At 36.0% G+C, this 25,118-nt stretch overlaps 2 protein-coding genes across 2 annotated transcripts; both read left to right on the plus strand.

The window, feature by feature from the left end:
* Positions 1–941: 941 nt before the first annotated feature.
* Positions 942–3,341, plus strand: LOC128159762 (uncharacterized). Its single transcript, XM_052822946.1, has 2 exons — positions 942–1,012; positions 1,813–3,341. The coding sequence occupies exon 2, from the start codon at positions 1,850–1,852 to the stop codon at positions 3,185–3,187; it is 1,338 nt and encodes a 445-aa protein (XP_052678906.1). The 5' UTR covers positions 942–1,012; positions 1,813–1,849; the 3' UTR covers positions 3,188–3,341.
* A 4,257-nt stretch (positions 3,342–7,598) lies between these two features.
* LOC128160289 (DNA replication licensing factor mcm2-like) lies at positions 7,599–24,757 on the plus strand. The gene is made up of 18 exons (XM_052823579.1): positions 7,599–7,705; positions 8,205–8,398; positions 8,783–8,952; positions 9,173–9,258; positions 9,652–9,826; positions 10,402–10,511; positions 10,768–10,877; positions 11,218–11,425; positions 11,769–11,903; positions 12,268–12,459; positions 13,947–14,291; positions 15,001–15,165; positions 15,503–15,577; positions 16,405–16,488; positions 22,453–22,608; positions 23,038–23,220; positions 23,473–23,628; positions 24,145–24,757. Exons 1-18 carry the CDS (start codon positions 7,700–7,702, stop codon positions 24,253–24,255), a joined length of 2,661 nt encoding a protein of 886 aa, XP_052679539.1. The 5' UTR covers positions 7,599–7,699; the 3' UTR covers positions 24,256–24,757.
* The last annotated feature ends 361 nt before the right edge of the window (positions 24,758–25,118 follow it).

Here is a 25,118-nt window from a genome sequence, read left to right on the forward strand (position 1 = left end):
CAATCATTTTTAGTCCTCCATATTTATTTATAATCTTGTATTATAGTGTTTTTCTTTATTTTATGCATGTTGCTTCCCCATAGAAAGTGTTATAAATCATTTTCCAATTTTTTTTTTATCAAGTTTGTGTCTGGATTGGGTTAACAATATTAAGTGATTTAATTTTGGTATAATTAATGATTTTATTATATCAAGTCTCCCTATCGGTGTTAGCTTTCTATGTATCCATTGATTCATTATTTTATTGATTTCTGATAATTTAGGAGTATAGTTTAGCACGGACAATTCTCCAAGATTAATTGAAAATTTGATTCCGAGAAGGTCAATTGCTGTGTTGTTCCAGTCTAGCTTCCATCCACAGGGGCCAAGCCCGTTTTAACATTAATTTCAATGTAACCATAAATCTTTAATTATGGTTACGTTGAAATTAATGTTAAAACGGGCTTGGCCCCTGTGCTTCCATCGGGTATGGCGAAAAACATCTTTACAAAATTTTTTGCTACCTATCCATACCATTTTTATTTTTTGGAAATTAATTTTAAGACCAGATATATTTTCAAAGAAGTCTAATTCTCTTAGAATTAATGCCATCAAGTGTTAGGGGAGAACCATCAGAAATAAGAGATGTATCGTCTGCATATTGTGACAGCTTATATTCTACATCACCAATTTTATACCTTTTTTGTCTTTATTATTTTGAATTATTATTCCAAGAATTTCTGCAACGAGGAGAAAGAGATAGGGCGATATAGGATCAACACACCTCTTAATTTTCGTTAGCAGTTTTTCAAGTTTTCATTTCCATTCCACAAAGGTGTTGCTGATGAAACATTTCCATTTCAATATAAAAAGAGTATAAGAAGTATATTTTATATATAAATAATCCAAATTCCAAAGATTAAAATACCCCTTTTAGCTTAAATATAACTGAAATTATCGATCTTTTTTATCGTCATTTGGGCGTGATAGGAAGTGAAAATAGCTAACTAAGTCGCCATGTTGGATAGTAGAGGTTTGTTAGTTTTTCTTTTTCTAGTACTGTATATAGTCTTATCTTTGCAAAATTATTCGAAACCACTATAGACCATTATATAAATAGTGCCTGTTTGGGTAGGTATAATTGTTGAAATTGACACCCCGAGAAAACCATTGTCAAGCGACGCGAAGCGGAGGTATACTTTGGTTTTCGAGGTTATCGTTGTTATATATAATATTTAAGGAATGAATTTAATTTCTACCTATGTTATACAATATAACATAACTTGGGGCAGTTTACGCTTTATAAACCGCGAAGCGCGCGGTTTATAAAAAAGTGTAAACTGTTCCAAGTTATGTTATACTCGTATTACATAGGTAGAAATTAAATTTATTCCTTATAATTTAATTTTCTACTATCTAAATTAGATAATAAGGCCCATTAATTAGTTAAAATATGTTAATTTGTACAAAATTTAAACGTAACGTCAAGCGGATTAATACGTTTTGCACGCGCGTCTTACTGTGACGTAGGCAAGTTATGTTATACGATATATATGAATTTGTTTAGCCAATCAAATGAGGCGTTACAATCAGAATTATATATATATATATATATATATATATATATATATATATATATATATATATATATATATTATGTTATATACATATTCAGGTTTTTAAGGTGTCTCGACAAACCAGTGAATTATTTAATGGATCGATAAGAACAATTTAAAAAAATGTTTTTACAAAATTGAGAATGATAGTGGCTTTGATTTTTGTTGTTGCATTGTTAATAGAAACAAACAAAATATTATCTTTTTTTGGTTTCAGAACTGTAGTAAAGTTAACGCCATAAAGGTGTCTGACCATGGATCCTTTGCGTAATTGGGCCCAGGATGTGTTACGGTGTCATCTCTGTGAGACCCCGGTCCCCCCTCTCTACTGTGCCATTTGTCACATACATCTGTGTACAACATGCGGGGGTGAACATCTTTTAGATGAATCCCAAGAACACAGAGTGGTGCCATTTAAAAAGAGGGGGTCTACTCCAAAATGTTCAACACATTCTTCAAAGTTATGTGAACTACACTGTGAAACATGTGACATTCTTATTTGTTCACTTTGTGTTTCCTCTGGTGAACACGAAGGACACAAACTAGTTGATTCTAATTTGAAATGCCTCGAAACCAAAAATGTACTGCAACAAGAGCTAGAAGAATTAGAAAATTTCATTAATCCTGTATACCAAAAGATTGCATCCGACATTACAGTTCAGAAAGCTGATCTTAAGAAAAACTCAGAAGAATTGATGACTGCTATTAACGAACATGGTAAAGACTTGCATAAAGAAATAGACAACATTATACAGAAACTGAAATCGGATCTTGATGAAATTGATTCCAAAAACTTGGCTCTCCTAAAAAAACAGGAAGATAAAATCACAAGTATCATTTCTGAAATCACCAAGGTCATTGCAAAACTGAAAATGTTAATGAATTCTGATGATGTCAGACTCATCTCAGCCTTCAAATTCAGGAATGCTGAATTCAGAAGATTGCCTCCTAAACTCACAGTGTCCTTACCAAGCTTTATCCCTCAGAATATCAACAAAAAACAGCTTGGTTCTCTGTCAGTAATAACAAGATCTGACCCATACAGTCCTACAAATATCGCAGAACGGTTCACAGAGCTGTACGATGATAAGTGGACAGGTGCCTTTGTAGATTTGTCTGAAAAATACAGCATGACAGAGGAAGTTGCAATAAAGAAATTGGTACAAATTACAGAGGATTCATATAAGTATTGCAAGGACTTTTCCAGCAAGAGGTACACAGACATAGTAGCAGATTTAACGCTATGGAAACGTGTAGAGCCAAACTCCATGCTGAAACCATCTATTCAGGAAATGGGTGCCCTCGTCTATGAGAGTTTTTATAGAGAACTGGTTTCAGATCATGAATGGAAGAAGAGTGTTGAACCGTTCATAAAAGAGTGCGTTCGAATCTGTTGGTTGATGGTGGATAGGGATCATCCCATTTACATGAAATCCTCGGAAAAAAGGGGTAGTGAATTCGATACCAATTTATATAAGCGTTTTACCAGATTTGGACAGAAGATGGATTATATTGTTCGGCCAGCTCTTTTCCTTCATGAAAACGGGCCTCTTCTTTGTAAAGGCATTGCGCAGCCAATGGCAGGAAAATAATAATAACAATTTAATTGAAGAAACATGCTTCGTATACGTAGTTGCTCCAAAACATTTCATTTTATTGTATCTATATAATTTACAGATCAATAAAGTTTTCATCTTTGGAAGTCCAAATACACGTGTTACGCATGTACAGTGTATTTGAACATAACCCTCTGTTTATTTATTATTAAATAGTAAATATTTTGATCTTTTATAAATAAGCTTTGAAAACCGCCAACCATAAACTATATTCTTTTGAAACTATCATGATTATCTTTACCAAATTTGGTCTTTTATAGCGTCTAATGGAGAAGAAAAACATGAATTATAATATTCATGACTCCCACCCGGGAACATTGAATTTTGGGTAAAATTTTCCATGTTTAAAAATTGTTTTCTTTATTACTGCGAACATTTAATTTATCCACTGGGCTCTGATGGATTAGACACGCAATAATTTTATAACGTCTTTTCTGAAAAGTCCGGTTCTTTACGTTAATATGTTCTCAAAAGTGGGATAACCAGATTCCTGAGAGTGGCTTGAACAGAAAAGCTCGCAGAAGTTAATGGTTAAGTAAATATATACTTGCAATATAATGTATACGTTTTAAACATTACATAATTAATAAAAAAAAATTATAAACATTGTTGCATTAAAAATAAGAATAGACATCAAAATGTCAACGTAAGGAAAATTGAACTATGTGTACTACAAATAAAATATTTTCCATATATAGAAGCAAAACAAGATGCTAGATCAAAGTAATACTACCAGCGTGTTTTTAATTCAAACGGAAATGTGCAAGGAGAATAAATTTATAGAATCATGTTCCACATCTTAGATGAGACTAATGCACACTAAGTATGGAAGAAAAAAAACCCACAAAAACCCACACACACAAATTTAAAGAACCAGGCAAAGAGCATTAAAATAATGCAGTGGTGTCGGAAGCAAATTGATAGTGTGTGTGGGGGGAGGGGTGGGGGTAGACTCATCAGAAATTTTGACAAGCAAAAAAAATGTCTTTGATAATGGTTATGTATAAGTTTGCAAAAAAGGGGCAATTCCGATGCCTATACATGTAATGGAAAGGTTCTGATACACCTATTCGTTAATAATATTTCGAGGACGTGTTTTAATTATTGTGGGTTGATGATCGACAGCTTATATATAAAAATATTCATGTTTCCAGCCACAGTGCTTCTTTTAAGTTTATCAGCTGTCCAGATCTTACAGGTTAACCCAAGATATGTTGCGCAACAATGGCAACATTTTTCTATCGCACATGCACAAAAGTAAACAGTTGGTGGCTGACAGTTGGCTATCGTATATATATATCATATATGGTATATAGCATATATGGTATATAGCATATATAGTATATAGCATATATAATATAAAGCATATATAGTATATATCATATATGGTATATAGCATATATAGTATAAAGCATATATAGTATAAAGCATATATAGTATATAGCATATATGGAATATAGCATATATAGTATAAAGCATATAAAGTATGTAGCATATATAGTATATAGCATATATGGTATATAGCATTTATGGTATATAGCATATATAGTATATAGCATAAATGGTATATAGCATATATAGTATAAAGCATATAAAGTATGTAACATATATAGTATATAGCATATATAGTATAAAGCATATAAAGTATATAGCATATATAGTATATAGCATATATGGTATATAGCATATATAGTATTAGCATATATGGTATATAGCATATATAGTATAAAGCATATAAAGTATGTAGCATATATAGTATATAGCATATATGGTATAAAGCATATATAGTATAAAGCATATATAGTATAAAGCATATATAGTATTAGCACATATGGTATATAGCATATATAGTATAAAGCATATAAAGTATGTAGCATATATGGTATATAGCATATATAGTATATAGCATATATGGTATATAGCATATATAATATATAGCATATATAGTATAAAGCATATATAGTATATATCATATATGGTATATAGTATATAGCATATATAGTATATAGCATATATAGTAAAAAGCATATAAAGTATGTAGCATATATAGTATATAGCATATATGGTATAAAGCATATATAGTATATAGCATATATGGTATATAGCATATATAGTATATAGCATATATAATGTAAAGCATATATAGTATATATCATATATGGTATATAGCATATATAGTATAAAGCATATATAGTATAAAGCATATATAGTATATAGCATATATGGTATATAGCATATATAGTATAAAGCATATAAAGTATGTAGCATATATAGTATATAGCATATATGGTATATAGCATTTATGGTATATAGCATATATAGTATATAGCATATATGATATATAGCATATATAGTATAAAGCATATAAAGTATGTAGTATATATAGTATATAGCATATATGGTATATAGCATATATGATATATAGCATATATAGTATAAAGCATATAAAGTATGTAGCATATATAGTATATAGCATATATGCTATAAAGCATATATAGTATAAAGCATATATAGTATAAAGCATATATAGTATTAGCATATATGGTATATAGCATATATAGTATAAAGCATATAAAGTATGTAGCATATATGGTCTAAAGCATATATAGTATATAGCATATATGGTATATAGCATATATGGTATATAGCATATATAGTATATAGCATATATGGTCTATAGCATATATAGTATAAAGCATATATAGTATAAAGCATATATAGTATATATCATATATGGTATATATTATATAGCATATATAGTATAAAGCATATATAGTATATAGCATATATGGTATATAGCATATATAGTATAAAGCATATAAAGTATGTAGCATATATAGTATATAGCATATATGGTATAAAGCATATATAGTATAAAGCATACATAGTATAAAGCATATATAGTATATAGCATGTATGGTATATAGCATATATAGTATAAAGCATATAAAGTATGTAGCATATATAGTATACAGCATATATAGTATATAGCATATGTGGTATAAAGCATATAAAGTATGAAGTATATATGGTATATAGCATATATAGTTTAAAGCATATAAAGTATGTAGCATATATAGTATATAGCATATATGGTATAAAGCATATATAGTATATTGCATATATAGTATAAAGCATATAAAGTATGTAGCATATATAGTATATAGCATATATAGTATATAGCATATAAAGTATAAAGCATATATAGTATAAAGCATATATAGTCTATGGCATATATGATATATAGCATATATAGTATAAAGCATATAAAGTATATAGCATATATGGTATATAGCATGTATAGTATATAGCATATATGGTATAAAGCATATATAGTATATAGCATATATGGTATATAGCATATATAGTATAAAGCATATAAAGTATGTAGCCTATATAGTATATAGCATATATAGTATATAGCATATATAGTATAAAGCATATATAGTATAAAGCATATATAGTATATAGCATATATGATATATAGCATATATAGTATAAAGCATATAAAGTATGTAGCATATATAGTATATAGCATATATAGTATATAGCATATATGGTATATAGCATATATATTATATAGCATATATAGTATATATATCATATATAGTATATATCATATATAGTATATATCATATATAGTATATAGCATAAAAAAGCAAATAGATAGAATCTCTTTAGAGAAAATAAAAGTTGAAAACAGCTTTTTACTTTTTGTAAGATCGACCGATGGATGCATCCCTCATAGCGAGACTTGAGTGTCTACAACGTGTAACACTGAACACTGTTTTTTGCACTGAGTTACAGGAAAATAAATATATTGGAAAAAAAATAGTATTTATCTTTACAGAATGTTGATATTGCATTGAAAAATACCTTTATTTCAAGACAGAGTAATGTCTTCATAATCTTGTATAAATTACATGTTCATTCCAAAATCGTAACAAAGTAAAATGGAAAATTATGTATAGTTATATAGAATTTATGTCAGGATATTCATTAGATCAGAAAGATGCATATAATTATCATAGAAATATCAACTAAAGTCAACGGTATAATTGTACATTAAATGGTGAAGCTAAATAATTTTCCTGCATAAGATACTCAGTGCTTACGGGTAATTTTTTTTTTTTATATTACACCTCAATATTAATTTTTATGATGGTCCGTTGTAATTAATAAGGATGCTAAAATATTTTTTCTGTGTTTTGATAGATACTGCTTTTATGTTCATATAATGAAGTAAAACTAAAATATCACATTTTGTGGTGATAAAAAATACATATAATTTGAGCTGTGCTTCTTGACATCCCTGTGGATCCGTCACTTCATAAGGTAATAACATCGGGATCGAACTACGCCGCATTCGTTCTTTCCCGGGTCTTTCCGTTGAGTTCATGACCTCACCTCGGTAAATTTCCCGCGAAAACGGTCACGTTGACTGGCTTTCATTGTTTTGGTAGGAGAAAACAGTAAAAAGACCTCAAAATGGCTGTAAGTATTCTTTTACAAACGTATACATGCTAAGATATATCTTTGAAGACGAATTTTGAGGTTGTCGACACTTAATCAATAATGTTTGTCTCAAAAACGTTGAACTTTTAGTCGATGTGCCAAAAAGTGTAGATTTCTGTCCTCGGAGCTTTAGAAAGACCCACATGTAAAGATTTCGATCTATATGAATACGTGTATAGGAAGCTCTCATGAGTATGGGTAAAAACATTTTCATAAACAAAGGTGTATATTTATTAAGATTTAACATTTAGCCCTTATTAGAACTTTCCAATGACTGAGCTTTAGAAGATAGGAGCAACTACAGAGGAATTTCAGTGTAATGTAGTGAGAAAAATCTCGTAAACGCGAATGTCGGATAAAGATACAGATACAGTCTCGCACTCTCTCTCTCTCTCTCTCAGTATTTCTTGTTGTAGGGCGACTATGATTAGAATGTTTTATTTACACAAAATGCCACTTTTATTTTTTTCCTTTACAGGAAGACACATCCTCTGATCCTTTCTCTGCTGCCACCAGCCCCTCCCGAGGATCCCGGGGGCGAAGGACTGACCCCCTGACCTCCAGCCCAGGGAGGGACCTTCCACCGTTTGAGGATGACTCCGAGTTGATGGGAGAAAATGCAGGGGAGGAAGAGGAAGACGGAGAAGAACTCTTTGGGGATCAGTTAGAACAGTAAGGATTAGGAATGATAAAGTGTTCAAGCATTGAAGTGTTGCACATAAAAAAATAACCATGTCAGTGCAGATGCATCCTAAATTTTATTTCTGAATTTGAAAATTTATCATTAGATACTGAAAACTTATTGAAAGGGGGGCTCTGTTTGTTGATTGCTTTATGGACAATATTTCATGATACGGTTACAAAAATCGAACATTGGACTTGAATTTTACATTAGGAAGCTCTTTGTGAATTTTGTCCTTCCACAAGGGGGGTGGGGGGGGGTGGATCTGTTTGTTGATTGCTTTATAGACTTTATTTTATAATACTGTTACGAAAATTGAACATTGGACTTGCTTTAATGTCATCAAGCATTGAGTTACTTTTGTTGTTTTACAGGGACTATCGTGCCATTCCAGCCCTTGACAGATATGATCAGGAAGGGCTGGATGAAGATGATTATTCTGAATTATCGGAGAATCAGAGACAGGCTGCGGAGAGAGAGATGAGACAAAGAGACAGAGAGGAAGGCGTTCTTACTGGCCGAATGAGGAGGGGGCTAATGTATGGTAGGTTACAATTTTCTTTTTTCATTTTTGTAATCAATTTTCAAATATATTGTAAACTTTGAATGTTTTGATTCTTGGTTGTGATAATGCAGAGAAAACAAACCATCACTGTATAAAAGATGACATTTTTCTGTAAACATGAGACTGAAGTTACAAGTTGAACAGTTTTTAAAAGACATTATATGATATTAATGTAACAATATAGTGTTTTAATTTGCAGAAGAGTCTGATGAAGAAGATGATGCAGCACCAAGAAAGCGAAGACGAGCGGAACGTGCAGCCGAAGGCGATGTAGAGGATGAGGAGGTATGTTCCTGGATTCTTTTAACTCTTTAATTAGTACACTGACAAATTCTGATAACTCTATATTTTGATATTATAGGACTGAGAAAGTTAGGAAAAGGCAGCTTTATTTGATACTTAATAGTTCTGTGTATAAAAGAAGTACTACCTAAATTGTTAATATTTGTTCGAAATTTCCATAAGAGCATTCAAGGAATGGAACGTGGGTTACCTATATATATCATTTTATTTTCCCAACAATATTTGTATGATCATTTACGAATAGCTGAAGCCTAAACATGCTAAGAAATTATCTAAGAGGTGATTTTGCACTATGTAAACTTAATATATATATTCAATAAGTACCAATTTATGGAATTTGTGTGTTACTTGGTAAGTGATTTTTGTGTGTTGTAGATGATAGAGAGCATAGAAAACTTGGAGGACATGAAGGGACACTCGGTCAGGGAGTGGGTGTCCATGCTGGGACCCAAGACAGAGATCAAAAACCGCTTCAAGAACTTCCTGCGTACCTATGTGGACACAAAGGGACATAATGTGTACAGGGAGAAAATCAGACAGATGGTGGAAGGTAGGAACCAATTGTATAACTGCTCATTTATTTGCTTCTCCATTCATAGTGCCTTCTAATTTTTTGAAAACATCAATTTGCATTCTTATTTTAAGGTTATGTGATTAACGTAATATATATTGTTAAAAAATCTCCTGAAACCCTTTTTGATAAAGTTAATATTTTTCACATGCTGCAGTGATTGGGAAGGACCTGCGCCCTGCGCCATAGTCGCATTTAAGAGAAAAATGGCGCATTAAATCAATTACTCTAAGCGCTAAAGTGCACATTCAAATTTCTCATCGGTAATAAAGTTTTAGCGATGTCTGCTGGAAATTTACTTTGTTCGACTTACCTAATTGTCTTTAAATACATTCATTTTCAAACATCAAATTTCATTGGTCGTGTTTGGAAAAACAGAAATAAACAACCAATAAAAACGTTTTCACTCATTTATGGACAGTCTGTTTATAGGTTTCTTGTATTAATTTGATGTTTGTAGCTAATAAAGAGAGTCTGGTGATAGACTACAAAATGCTGGCCTCTGTAGATATAACCCATGATATTAATGTTGTACTGTATATTGACGTTTGTAGCTAATAGAGAGAGTCTGGTGATCGACTACAACATGCTGGCCTCTGTTGAGCAGGTCCTAGCCTACTTCCTGCCAGAGGCGCCCGCTGAAATGTTGCAGAACTTTGACGAGGTAATTCTCCCTCAGTGGTGTGGGAATGGTTTCATTGACTTAATGATAAAACACTGTCTTTAAAATTGATTTTAATTTCATCACATGACAAATATTTATAGGATTATTAGCTCTTGTTTTAATGGTTTTGTATCGTTTGGTAATCGATAACTGCTAAATGATAACTAATTTTGTGAATGTCATTAATAGTTGATTTAAGAGCATATCCTTGTACCTTGTGTATTTTGGGTGAGTTTATCCATATCATCTATTGCAGGCAGCAAAAGAGGTGGTGTTAAACATGTACCCTAAATATGAGAATATTGCCAAAGAAATTCACGTCAGAATAGCAGAGCTACCACTTATTGAAGAATTACGATCATTAAGGTAACTTGTACTTAGTTTATAGTTTCTATTCATGAGAAATTATGATTAAAATGGCAAGGGAGTAAATTTTCCTTGTGAGACTTAATCTATACATTGTCTAGAAACTTTTGAATCCTTCAAGGTCCACAAATTAAAGCAAAAATATAGCAAACATAAAGGCATGTAATGTAAGAAAGATATACACATGTATGTAGTTGGAGTGGCAATCACTTTACTTGCAGCTTCACCTTTACTTTAAAAAAAGTTTTCTTCCAAATTTTGACCCATTGAACTTGTGAAAAAAAAACTAGATTGCAGATAATTTGAGGGATATTGGAAGTTTTTGACTGTAATTTTACAGACAGCTTCACCTGAACCAGCTGATCCGGACCAGCGGGGTGGTGACCAGTAGTACGGGGGTACTGCCGCAGCTCAGTGTCATCAAGTACGACTGTAACAAGTGTCACTACGTCCTGGGACCGTTCTACCAGTCCCAGAACCAGGAGGTCAAACCAGGGTCATGTCCCGAGTGTCAGTCCACAGGACCGTTTGAAGTCAACATGGAACAGGTGGGTACCAAGTGCTAGGGGATGATCATACAATGTATGATGGATAGTAAGAACTGATGAGGAATACTTGTACTCTGTTCAGTTTTGTATGAAGTTTCATTCTTGAGAGTTTTTACAAAACCCTCAACAGAAGATTCAGAAACTGTGTTGATGCAAGGGTGAATATCATTATGATGTTTTTGTTGAATTTTATACAGCAAAATACCTTATTTTGTTCACATATGAAATGACTTGGTACTTCTGCAGAAAACAATTCTAAGAAAAAATACTTTAAAGAAAATTATAAATGACAAATTGCTATGGAATCATGTATTTGTAATGCCCTTTTGCATGTGTTCAACAGACCGTGTACAAGAACTACCAGAGGATGACCATCCAGGAGAGTCCTGGCACGGTGCCAGCTGGTCGGCTACCCCGATCCAAAGACACCATCCTATTGGACGATCTGGTGGACATGTGTAAACCAGGAGATGAAGTGGTAAGGATATTATTGGTTTTATGTAATGAGTATAATACTTGGGATTTTTTTCTCTCAACTTTTCATGCTAGTTCTTTCATCAAGAAGTATAGTATCTCTTAAGCTTTGGAAACTTCAATATTTGAAAATTTTAAAGTTATTTTTGCAAAATAGTAGATAGCATGAATTGTCAATAAGGTTTTGAAAAGTGTTTCAATTACAGGGTATTAATTTTGTTTGTTGAATATTTTGCATTACTTTACATTAGCTTCAAAAGAACTTGAAAGCTTTGGAAAATTTGACACTTGCAAATGTAGAAAATGGAAATAGCATTTCAATTTTGTAGTATAGATTTGATTGTTTAATTCTTTGTTTCACTTTGTAGGAGCTGACTGGTATCTACCACAACAACTACGATGGTTCCCTGAACATGTCTAACGGATTCCCCGTGTTTGCCACAGTGATCCAGGCCAACTACATCACAAAGAAGGATGACAAGCTGGCAGTCGGTTCCCTCACAGACGAGGACATCAAGGCCATCGTACAGCTCTCCAAGGACGAGAGAATAGGAGAGAAGGTAAGTCTGCTAGGGACAGAGGGCACAGTCTACTGACTAAGAGGATAGGAGAGAGGGTAAATCTGCTAGGGACAGGGGGCAGTCTACTGGCTAAGAGGATAGGAGAGAGGGTAAGTCTGCTAGGGACAGGGGGCAGAGTCTACTGACTAAGAGGATAGGAGAGAGGGTAAGTCTGCTAGGGACAGGGGGCAGAGTCTACTGACTAAGAGGATAGGAGAGAGGGTAAGTCTGCAAGGGACAGGAGACAGAGTCCACTGGCTAAGAGGATAGGAGAGAGGGAAAGTCCACTAGGTTAGGGGATGGACTACTGACTAAGAGGATAGGAGAGAGGGTAAGTCTGCTAGGGGCAGGGGGCAGTCTACTGACTACGAGGATAGGAGAGAGGGTAAGTTTGATAGGGACAGGGGGCAGAGTCTACTGGCTAAGAGGATAGGAGAGAGGGTAAGTCTGCTAGGGACAGGGGGCAGTCTACTGGCTAAGAGGATAGGAGAGAGGGTAAGTCTGCTAGGGACAGGGGGCAGAGTCTGCTGACTAAGAGGATAGGAGAGAGGGTAAGTCTGCTAGGGACAGGGGGCAGAGTTTACTGGCTAAGAGGATAGAAGAGAGGGTAAGTCTGCTAGGGACAGGGGGCAGTCTACTGGCTAAGAGGATAGGAGAGAGGGTAAGTCTGCTAGGGACAGGGGGCAGAGTCTACTGACTAAGAGGATAGGAGAGAGGGTAAGTCTGCAAGGGACAGGAGACAGAGTCCACTGGCTAAGAGGATAGGAGAGAGGGTAAGTCCACTAGGTTAGGGGATGGACTACTGACTAAGAGGATAGGAGAGAGGGTAAGTCTGCTAGGGGCAGGGGGCAGTCTACTGACTACGAGGATAGGAGAGAGGGTAAGTTTGATAGGGACAGGGGGCAGAGTCCACTGGCTAAGAGGATAGGAGAGAGGGTAAGTCCACTAGGTTAGGGGATGGACTACTGACTAAGAGGATAGGAGAGAGGGTAAGTCTGCTAGGGGCAGGGGGCAGTCTACTGACTACGAGGATAGGAGAGAGGGTAAGTTTGATAGGGACAGGGGGCAGAGTCTACTGACTAAGAGGATAGGAGAGAGGGTAAGTCTGCAAAGGACAGGAGACAGAGTCCACTGGCTAAGAGGATAGGAGATAGGGTAAGTTATCAGGCTATCAGTCTGCAGAGTGCTAAATGATAGGAATGGGCCAGAGGGTAGGTCATCAAAGACAAGCAAAAGGATAAGCCTATTAGCTGTAGTTGGCTTTAACAACAAAAAAGCAGAACTTTTATTGCCATTTATGATGTTTCCAATTTGTATCAATATCTTGTAATATGAAATGTTGAATCATCCAATTTTATTGACAATGATAATGGGTTGATTTTGTGGTAAATGTTGTTGAAGTTTGATGAACCAACAAAATCTCTGTTGAGTTTTGGATGATCCGTAAAAATAAACACATATTATACAACTTGTGACTTCTTTCTCAGATATTTGCTAGCATGGCTCCTTCCATCTACGGCCACGAGGACATCAAACGTGCGGTGGCCCTGGCAATATTTGGGGGTGAGCCTAAGAACCCTGGTGGGAAGCACAAAGTTCGAGGCGACCTCAACGTGCTGATCTGTGGTGACCCAGGGACTGCGAAGTCTCAATTCCTGAAGTACGTGGAGAAGACTGGTCCCCGCGTGGTGTTCACCACCGGGCAGGGAGCCTCCGCCGTGGGTCTGACAGCATATGTACAGAGGAACCCAGTGTCCAAAGAGTGGACGCTGGAGGCAGGTGCCCTGGTGCTGGCTGACAAAGGGATGTGTCTCATTGATGAGTTTGACAAGGTCAGTTTAAATATGGAATAGTGTGTGGAACTGATTACTCAGTGTTTTATGGTTGGCCCAATTTATGTAAAGGTACAGCTTAGCACTAATTAAACATTGTCTGATCAAAGAATTTGACAAGGTTACAGTGTTGTCTTAAAAAGTTGAAATAGAAGGAAAAAAAGTAAATAGAAGGGGGTTTTAGGGGTCTAGCTTATAGCTAGATTGTGTATGAAATGCAATAATAGCCAGGTAATTATGTCCTTCCCGCCTGCAGGGTCTTGGAGACAACCCTGAGGTTAGGTGTGTAGCACAGAACTGATACTGATTACATATTAGTTTATGTATAAATAGCTTCATGGTTTATACTTGACCCAATATGGCTTAGACGTACTGTAAACATATTATATTTGGCGTGTACAATATTTTGCGGAAATTAGTTTTTGAATAAGTTGTCGTGGATTTGAATTAGCGTATTCCTGAATGTGACTATTCTTATACATATGCATGGCATTTAGCAATGTACTTGATTTAGCAGAAGCCGCATTCCGCCAAAAGCACTAAATAGAATACACCGCCAAATGTAATACGTTTATAGTAGTCTGTCAGTAGATCCCAAATGGGTCTAGAGCTGAACTTGTAAAATCATACCTGATATATCTATGTTAAATCCAATCATCTTTATTGGTTTGCTGAGAGAATGAGAACATCTAGTTTGATATTTTATCAGATGAATGATGCTGACAGGACCAGTATACATGAGGCCATGGAACAGCAGAGCATCTCCATCTCCAAGGCTGGTATAGTTACCTCCCTCCAGGCCCGCTGTTCTGTGTTAGCGGCAGCCAACCCAATAGGAGGAAGATACGACCCCTCACTCACCTTCTCAGAAAACGTAAGTAACTACCTTCAGAGTTGACCCTTAATTGTTTGATTTAATTTAATGTAATAATGCAAAATAGAAGTGATGTAAATATTTCTTAACATGTGGGGGTAGTTTCTTCAGATTGTCAGTTTTTACCAGTTTGTGGGGATGTAATTTCATAAAGTCTTAAATTTGAATAATAAAAGATTGTGCCTTATGATTCAATATGAATGGCATGTAAGTTCATGAGGATTACCTATAAAATGATAGATGAAGCCACCAGATTTGAAATGATTTCTGTATTTTCAGTGACTTCTCTAGATATGATTGTGAACTCTAGTAATTTTCTGATGTTGTTATTCTGTAGGTGGATTTGACAGAGCCCATCCTGTCCAGGTTTGACATCCTGTGTGTGGTGAGAGACACTGTAGACCCAGTACAGGTATCTGTCACTGTTTATTATCTTTTTTTTTTTTTTTATTTACAGTTTTTCATTTTATAATACACTGTACATATAACACATTCATACACACATACATACAAGTCATGATCTCATAAATTTTGAAAACTATTCAAGTTGATACAATATTGCATAAACTGAAATGAATAAAGCTCTTGAAGTTAAATATTAAGAAAAAGATTTTTCCATTCAAACCATCTATCATTATGTTTATCATAAGAAGAGTTTCTTATAGCAACACATTTTTCAATTTCATATCTAAAGTTTAAGTGACATAGTAGAACTGCAAATATTGGAACTTTTTTGTTGTACAGACATTGAAAAATATATTGTTTTGTATACAGGATCAAAAAGTTGATGACTAAGTTAAAATTAGAAGGAGGAGTTCATAATCTGCTACAACTTGTAATTTATAGAGTTCATTGACCATTTAAAATGTGCCAGGGTTCCTTTGATGATAGTCCAAAGTTTTAAAATTCAAATATTTTCTCTTACATAAAGTCTTTACTATAATTCTTTGTTAGATACCTACATGAACTTATGAAAAAGGTTACAATTAAAGATGCTTGGAATGGATAAAATAATATTTTTTAACCTTACATGTAAAAAAAAAATGGTAAAGTTGAAATAGATATTGAATTTAGTACATATTTGTTAGTAAATAGAATGCATTAATGTTAAATGTTGTACATATTGTGTACATGTACATAAAATGACTTTGTAAAATGGATATTTCATAAATGTTGTATATTAATGCCTGTTCATTTGAATGTTCATTTGAAATAACGAACATTTATTTCCTGATATAGGATGAGAGACTGGCCCGTTTCGTGACAGGAAGTCATATCAAGCACCATCCCAATGTAGGAGAAACACAGAACAACGAGAGTCTGGTAGGAAATAGTGTGTTTCTATTTCTACATAAGGGACATTTCCACAAATATGTAGACATTTATTATGCCTTTTCAGTTAGATTGTATAATTTTCCTTTTACACCAAAAATTACTGATGGACTGCTGTGGCTAGATAAAATGTTAATTTTTCACACCATTCACTTAGAACTATTTAATAGTTGGTTGACTTGAGTGTATTTTGTTACAAATTGACTCATCTAATTGATGCATTATGCACAGTTCATCTGTTGTATACATGTGTTTACTATTACACACTGCCCCTCTGTTGTGTACATGTGTTTACTATTACACACTGCCCCTCTGTTGTATACATGTGTTTACTATTACACACTGCCCCTCTGTTGTATACATGTGTTGACTATTACACACTGCTCCTCTGTTGTGTACATGTGTTTACTATTACACACTGCCCCTCTGTTGTGTACATGTGTTTACTATTACACACTGCCCCTCTGTTGTATACATGTGTTGACTATTACACACTGCTCCTCTGTTGTGTACATGTGTTGACTATTACACACTGACCCTCTGTTGTATACATGTGTTTACTATTACACACTGCCCCTCTGTTGTGTACATGTGTTGACTATTACACATTGTCCCTCTGTTGTATACATGTGTTTACTATTACACACTGCCCCTCTGTTGTGTACATGTGTTTACTATTACACACTGCCCCTCTGTTGAATACATGTGTTTACTATTACACACTCCCCCTCTGTTGTGTACATGTGTTTACTATTACACACTGCCCCTCTGTTGTGTACATGTGTTTACTATTACACACTGTCCCTCTGTTGTATACATGTGTTTACTATTACACACTGCCCCTCTGTTGTGTACATGTGTTTACTATTACACACTGCCCCTCTGTTGTATACATGTGTTAACTATTACACACTGCCCCTCTGTTGTATACATGTGTTGACTATTACACACTGCTCCTCTGTTGTGTACATGTGTTGACTATTACACACTGACCCTCTGTTGTGTACATGTGTTTACTATTACACACTGCCCCTCTGTTGTATACATGTGTTGACTATTACACACTGCCCCTCTGTTGTGTACATGTGTTGACTATTACACACTGCCCCTCTGTTGTGTACATGTGTTGACTATTACACACTGCCCCTCTGTTGTGTACATGTGTTTACTATTACACACTGCCCCTCTGTTGTATACATGTGTTGACTATTACACACTGCCCCTCTGTTGTATACATGTGTTTACTATTACACACTGCCCCTCTGTTGTATACATGTGTTTACTATTACACACTGCCCCTCTGTTGTGTACATGTGTTGACTATTACACACTCCCCCTCTGTTTTGTACATGTGTTTACTATTACAAACTGCCCCTCTGTTGTATACATGTGTTGACTATTACACACTGCTCCTCTGTTGTGTACATGTGTTGACTATTACACACTGCCCCTCTGTTGTATACATGTGTTTACTATTACACACTGCCCCTCTGTTGTATACATGTGTTTACTATTACACACTGCCCCTCTGTTGTATACATGTGTTTACTATTACACACTGCCCCTCTGTTGTATACATGTGTTGACTATTACACACTGCCCCTCTGTTGTATACATGTGTTTACTATTACACACTCCCCCTCTGTTGTGTACATGTGTTTACTATTACACACTGCCCCTCTGTTGTATACATGTGTTTACTATTACACACAGCCCCTCTGTTGTATACATGTGTTTACTATTACACACTGCTCCTCTGTTGTGTACATGTGTTGACTATTACACACTGCCCCTCTGTTGTATACATGTGTTTACTATTACACACTGCCCCTCTGTTGTATACATGTGTTGACTATTACACACTGCTCCTCTGTTGTGTACATGTGTTGACTATTACACACTGACCCTCTGTTGTATACATGTGTTGACTATTACACACTGCCCCTCTGTTGTATACATGTGTTTACTATTACACACTGCCCCTCTGTTGTGTACATGTGTTGACTATTACACACTCCCCCTCTGTTTTGTACATGTGTTTACTATTACACACTGCCCCTCTGTTGTATACATGTGTTGACTATTACACACTGCTCCTCTGTTGTGTACATGTGTTGACTATTACACACTGCCCCTCTGTTGTATACATGTGTTTACTATTACACACTGCCCCTCTGTTGTATACATGTGTTGACTATTACACACTGCCCCTCTGTTGTATACATGTGTTTACTATTACACACTCCCCCTCTGTTGTGTACATGTGTTTACTATTACACACTGCCCCTCTGTTGTATACATGTGTTGACTATTACACACTGCCCCTCTGTTGTATACATGTGTTGACTATTACACACAGCCCCTCTGTTGTATACATGTGTTTACTATTACACACAGCCCCTCTGTTGTATACATGTGTTTACTATTACACACAGCCCCTCTGTTGTATACATGTGTTTACTATTACACACTCCCCCTCTGTTTTGTACATGTGTTCACTATTACACACTGCCCCTCTGTTGTGTACATGTGTTTACTATTACACACTGTCCCTCTGTTGTATACATGTGTTGACTATTACACACTGCCCTTCTGTTGTGTACATGTGTTTACTATTACACACTGCCCCTCTGTTGTATACATGTGTTTACTATTACACACTGCCCCTCTGTTGTATACATGTGTTGACTATTACACACTGCTCCTCTGTTGTGTACATGTGTTGACTATTACACACTGCCCCTCTGTTGTATACATGTGTTTACTATTACACACTGCCCCTCTGTTATATACATGTGTTGACTATTACACACTGCTCCTCTGTTGTGTACATGTTTTGACTATTACACACTGCCCCTCTGTTGTATACATGTGTTAACTATTACACACTGCCCCTCTGTTGTATACATGTGTTTACTATTACACACAGCCCCTCTGTTGTGTACATGTGTTTACTATTACACACTGCTCCTCTGTTGTGTACGTGTGTTTACCGTTACACACTGCCCCTCTGTTGTGTTCGTGTGTTTACCATTACACACTGCCCCTCTGTTGTATACATGTGTTTACCATTACACACTGCCCCTCTGTTGTATACATGTGTTAACCATTACACACTGCCCCTCTGTTGTGTACGTGTGTTTACCATTACACACTGCCCCTCTGTTGTGTACATGTGTTTACCATTACACACTGCCCCTCTGTTGTATACATGTGTTAACCATTACACACTGCCCCTCTGTTGTGTACGTGTGTTTACCATTACACACTGCCCCTCTGTTGTGTACATGTGTTTACCATTACACACTGCCCCTCTGTTGTATACATGTGTTAACCATTACACACTGCCCCTCTGTTGTGTACGTGTGTTTACCATTACACACTGCCCCTCTGTTGTGTACATGTGTTTACTACTATTACACACTGCCCCTCTGTTGTATACATGTGTTTACTATTACACACCGCCCCTCTGTTGTATACATGTGTTTACTATTACACACCGCCCCTCTGTTGTATACATGTGTTTACTATTACACACAGCCCCTCTGTTGTATACATGTGTTTACTATTACACACTCCCCCTCTGTTGTGTACATGTGTTTACTATTACACACTGCCCCTCTGTTGTGTACATGTGTTTACTATTACACACTGTCCCTCTGTTGTATACATGTGTTTACTATTACACACTGCCCCTCTGTTGTGTACATGTGTTTACTATTACACACTGCCCCTCTGTTGTATACATGTGTTTACTATTACACACTGCCCCTCTGTTGTATACATGTGTTGACTATTACACACTGCTCCTCTGTTGTGTACATGTGTTGACTATTACACACTGCCCCTCTGTTGTATACATGTGTTTACTATTACACACTGCCCCTCTGTTATATACATGTGTTGACTATTACACACTGCTCCTCTGTTGTGTACATGTGTTGACTATTACACACTGACCCTCTGTTGTATACATGTGTTTACTATTACACACTGCCCCTCTGTTGTATACATGTGTTTACTATTACACACAGCCCCTCTGTTGTGTACATGTGTTTACTATTACACACTGCCCCTCTGTTGTGTACGTGTGTTTACCATTACACACTGCCCTTCTGTTGTGTTCGTGTGTTTACCATTACACACTGCCCTTCTGTTGTATACATGTGTTGACTATTACACACTGCTCCTCTGTTGTGTACATGTGTTGACTATTACACACTGACCCTCTGTTGTATACATGTGTTTACTATTACACACTGCCCCTCTGTTGTATACATGTGTTTACTATTACACACAGCCCCTCTGTTGTGTACATGTGTTTACTATTACACACTGCCCCTCTGTTGTGTACGTGTGTTTACCATTACACACTGCCCTTCTGTTGTGTTCGTGTGTTTACCATTACACACTGCCCCTCTGTTGTATACATGTGTTAACCATTACACACTGCCCCTCTGTTGTATACATGTGTTAACCATTACACACTGCCCCTCTGTTGTGTACGTGTGTTTACCATTACACACTGCCCCTCTGTTGTGTACATGTGTTTACCATTACACACTGCCCCTCTGTTGTATACATGTGTTAACCATTACACACTGCCCCTCTGTTGTGTACGTGTGTTTACCATTACACACTGCCCCTCTGTTGTGTACATGTGTTTACCATTACACACTGCCCCTCTGTTGTATACATGTGTTAACCATTACACACTGCCCCTCTGTTGTGTACGTGTGTTTACCATTACACACTGCCCCTCTGTTGTGTACATGTGTTTACTACTATTACACACTGCCCCTCTGTTGTATACATGTGTTTACTATTACACACCGCCCCTCTGTTGTATACATGTGTTTACTATTACACACTGCCCCTCTGTTGTGTACATGTGTTTACTATTACACACTGCCCCTCTGTTGTATACATATGTTGACTATTACACACTGCCCCTCTGTTGTGTACGTGTGTTTACTATTACACACTGCCCCTCTGTTGTAAACATGTGTTTACTATTACACACAGCCCCTCTGTTGTATACATATGTTGACTATTACACACTGCCCCTCTGTTGTAAACATGTGTTTACTATTACACACTGCCCCTCTGTTGTTTACATATGTTGACTATTACACACTGCCCCTCTGTTGTATACATGTGTTTACTATTACACACTGCCCCTCTGTTGTGTACATGTGTTTACTATAATTACACACTGCCCCTCTGTTGTATACATGTGTTTACTATCACACACTGTCCCTCTGTTGTGTATATGTGTTTACTATTACTCACCGCCCCTCTGTTGTATACATATGTTGACTATTACACACTGCCCCTCTGTTGTGTACATGTGTTTACTATTACACACTGACCCTCTGTTGTGTACATGTGTTTACTATTACACACTGCCCCTCTGTTGAATACATGTGTTGACTATTACACACTGCCTCTCTGTTGTATACATGTGTTGACTATTACACACTGCCCCTCTGTTGTGTACATGTGTTTACTATTACACACTGCCCCTCTGTTGCATACATGTGTTTACCATTACACACTGCCCCTCTGTTGTGTACATGTGTTGACTATTACACACTGCCCCTCTGTTGTGTACATGTGTTTACTATTACACACTGCCCCTCTGTTGTGTACATGTGTTTACTATTACACACTGCCCCTCTGTTGTATACATGTGTTGACTGTTACACACTGACCCTCTGTTGTATACATGTGTTGACTGTTACACACCGCCCCTCTGTTGTGTACATGTGTTGACTATTACACACCGCCCCTCTGTTGTGTACATGTGTTGACTATTACACACTGCCCCTCTGTTGCGTACATGTGTTTACCATTACACACTGCCCCTCTGTTGCGTACATGTGTTTACCATTACACACTGCCCCTCTGTTGCGTACATGTGTTAACCATTACACACTGCCCCTCTGTTTGCAGCATTCACTGAACACCACATCCACTGTTGAGCCCGTTCCCCAGGACCTGCTGAAGAAGTACATTGTGTACTGTAAGAACAAGGTCCACCCCAAGCTCCACCAGATGGACCAGGACCGAGTCGCAAAGATGTACGCCGAGCTCCGCAGGGAGTCAATGGTTAGTACTGCTGTCTGAATTACATCCGCTTCCTGTAGTGTAAAATAGCAGATGGAAACATTTTCAGTAAGAATAAAAAGGACATAATTGTTAGTGTACATAAAATTTGAAGTGTCATGCTTTTGCATATATATTCAAAGGTCTTTTGAATTGAACTCTGCAGGGAGTCCATGGTTAGTACCAGTGTCTGAATCATGTCTGCTTCCTGCGGTGCAAGATACTAATTAAAACATTTTTCATAAGAATAGAAAGGATATTGTTGGATGTACATGAAAAACTTTTTAGTGTCATGCTTTTGAATATATATTGTAAGGTCTTTTGAATTCTTTTCTATATTAGAAATCAATTTTCATTCAAAGTTAAATTTATATGGTTTGTTTAAAATCATATGCTTCATGAAAGTTCTTACAGGTCATTGTTATCTTGTAGTCAACAGGCAGTATTCCTATCACTGTGAGACACATAGAGTCCATGATCAGGATGGCCGAGTCGCATGCCAAGATGCACCTGAGAGACTACGTCAATGAGGATGATGTCAACATGGCGATACGCATCATGCTGGAGAGCTTTATCAGCACCCAGAAGTTCAGCGTCACACGGTCAATGAGGAAGGTGTGCACAACTCACCTGTTCATTCAGTTAAAACTGATCTATTAAAATATTTAGAAGTTATTAATGGATAGAAAATAAAATAATGTGATATGTACATGAACATTGTAATATGAAAGATGAGCTGAGGGTTTGTGTCATGCATAAAATTGTGCTAAATGAAAAGAAAGAAAATGCTTATTGTCTACAAGTTTAATTTTCACTGTATTGTAATGAATGAACAATGCCAAAAGTTGTTATTTTTTTTTTTTTTAGACTTTTGGCCGATACCTGGCCTTCAGAAAAGACAACAATGAATTACTGCTGTTTATTTTAAAACAACTGGCCCAGGATCAGATGACGTTCCAGAGAAATCGGTACGGACTGGAGCAGGAGCAGATCGAGATCTCAGAGAAAGACCTCGCGGATAAGGTATAACTTTACGCCTTTAATTGTTCTAGTGTAAATGATACACAGACACATGTTCCTAGATGATATACAGCTGATAAGGTAAATCATTCGCCTTTAAATGTTCTAGTGTAAATGCACATTGTTATTAGGAGTATGTCCAAAAAATCTTAACTTTACCTTGACTTAAGTAGTTGATACAAACTAGCAAGGATGTGTCTTCCAAACTTGTAATATTCACTTTGAATATGTCTCCCAGATTATTTAGCATCTTTTTTAGAATGCAGTTTAGCTTTGAATATATCTTTTTGGATAAGATATCATGATTGTGAAGCTGAAGATCTTCCCAAGATCCCAGGAATAAACAAATTGTTAGTTGTTTTAAAATTGAAAATATTTTTCTGAAGTGGTTTGCAAGGAAAGGAGACTTTTTGTGTTTTTGAAGAAAACAGGAACTATAGACTTAATTAGGTAAAAAAAAATGATAGAAAAATAGGATTGAGTTGTTTTCTATTCTAATAACTGATTTCTGAATGACAGGCAAGACAGATTAACATCTCCAACCTGACGTCCTTCTACGACAGCGATATCTTCAAGGCCAACCACTTCAGTCACGACTCAAAGCGCAAAGTGATCGTACAGTGTATTTAATGTGTTCATATTAACTAATTGTAAAGCCTAGTGAATTGTTGAAACCTACCAATGTCGGATACCAGCAACAAGTGGACAAATGGGCCAGGTCTGTTAGATGTTGTTCATATACATTTACCATCATCAGCTACAAGCAGTATATGCATTGGAAAAACTGATCAAATTCTACATACCTTGGTGACCTCGATGAACTCGTTTAATGTTACTACTGCAATAGAAAATTCTGTATGATGGACACCTATGCCTCCACACATCATCTTAACGATGAAATAACTTCTTTCTTGTAGAGGGATGTGGGAAATTGTTTATGGCTGTGCAATAGTTTGAGTCGTATTTTCACGAAGTGCTCTTATACCATGGGACTTAACTTACTCTGCTGTAAAATGTTTGTAATTTTGTAAATATCATTAAGATTATTTTTGGTCATATACCATAAATATATTTGTTATATTTTTTGTACATTATGAATGAGATGAAGGAATAAAGATGACAAGTGACACAAGTTGTTGTATTGAATCCAAACAAACGCCATTAACAATACAGGGGGTGTGACTAAATCACTTTTAGAGTGTTTTGCTCTGAGCTAAGAAGAGATGAATGAAATTAAACCGGAAATCGTGAGATAAAATAAAATTGCTGTGTCATGGTCCCCATTGTCTTAATATAAATGTGTTATCTTGTTCAGAGTTTACTCTTTAAAAGTAGGAAATACATGATGAAAAATGATAACCCATTAAGCATTATAACTAAAATCTACAGTCTTTATTTTTACCCCCCCCCCCCCACACACACACAGTGTGATGAAAATTTTTTTGGGCCTTGTCTCAATTTTAAGAAAATTGGTTACAAATGGTGAACTGTAT

The sequence above is a fragment of the Crassostrea angulata genome, chromosome 8 (genome assembly GCF_025612915.1).
Source record: "Crassostrea angulata isolate pt1a10 chromosome 8, ASM2561291v2, whole genome shotgun sequence".
Classification (NCBI taxonomy): Eukaryota; Metazoa; Mollusca; class Bivalvia; order Ostreida; family Ostreidae; genus Magallana; species Magallana angulata.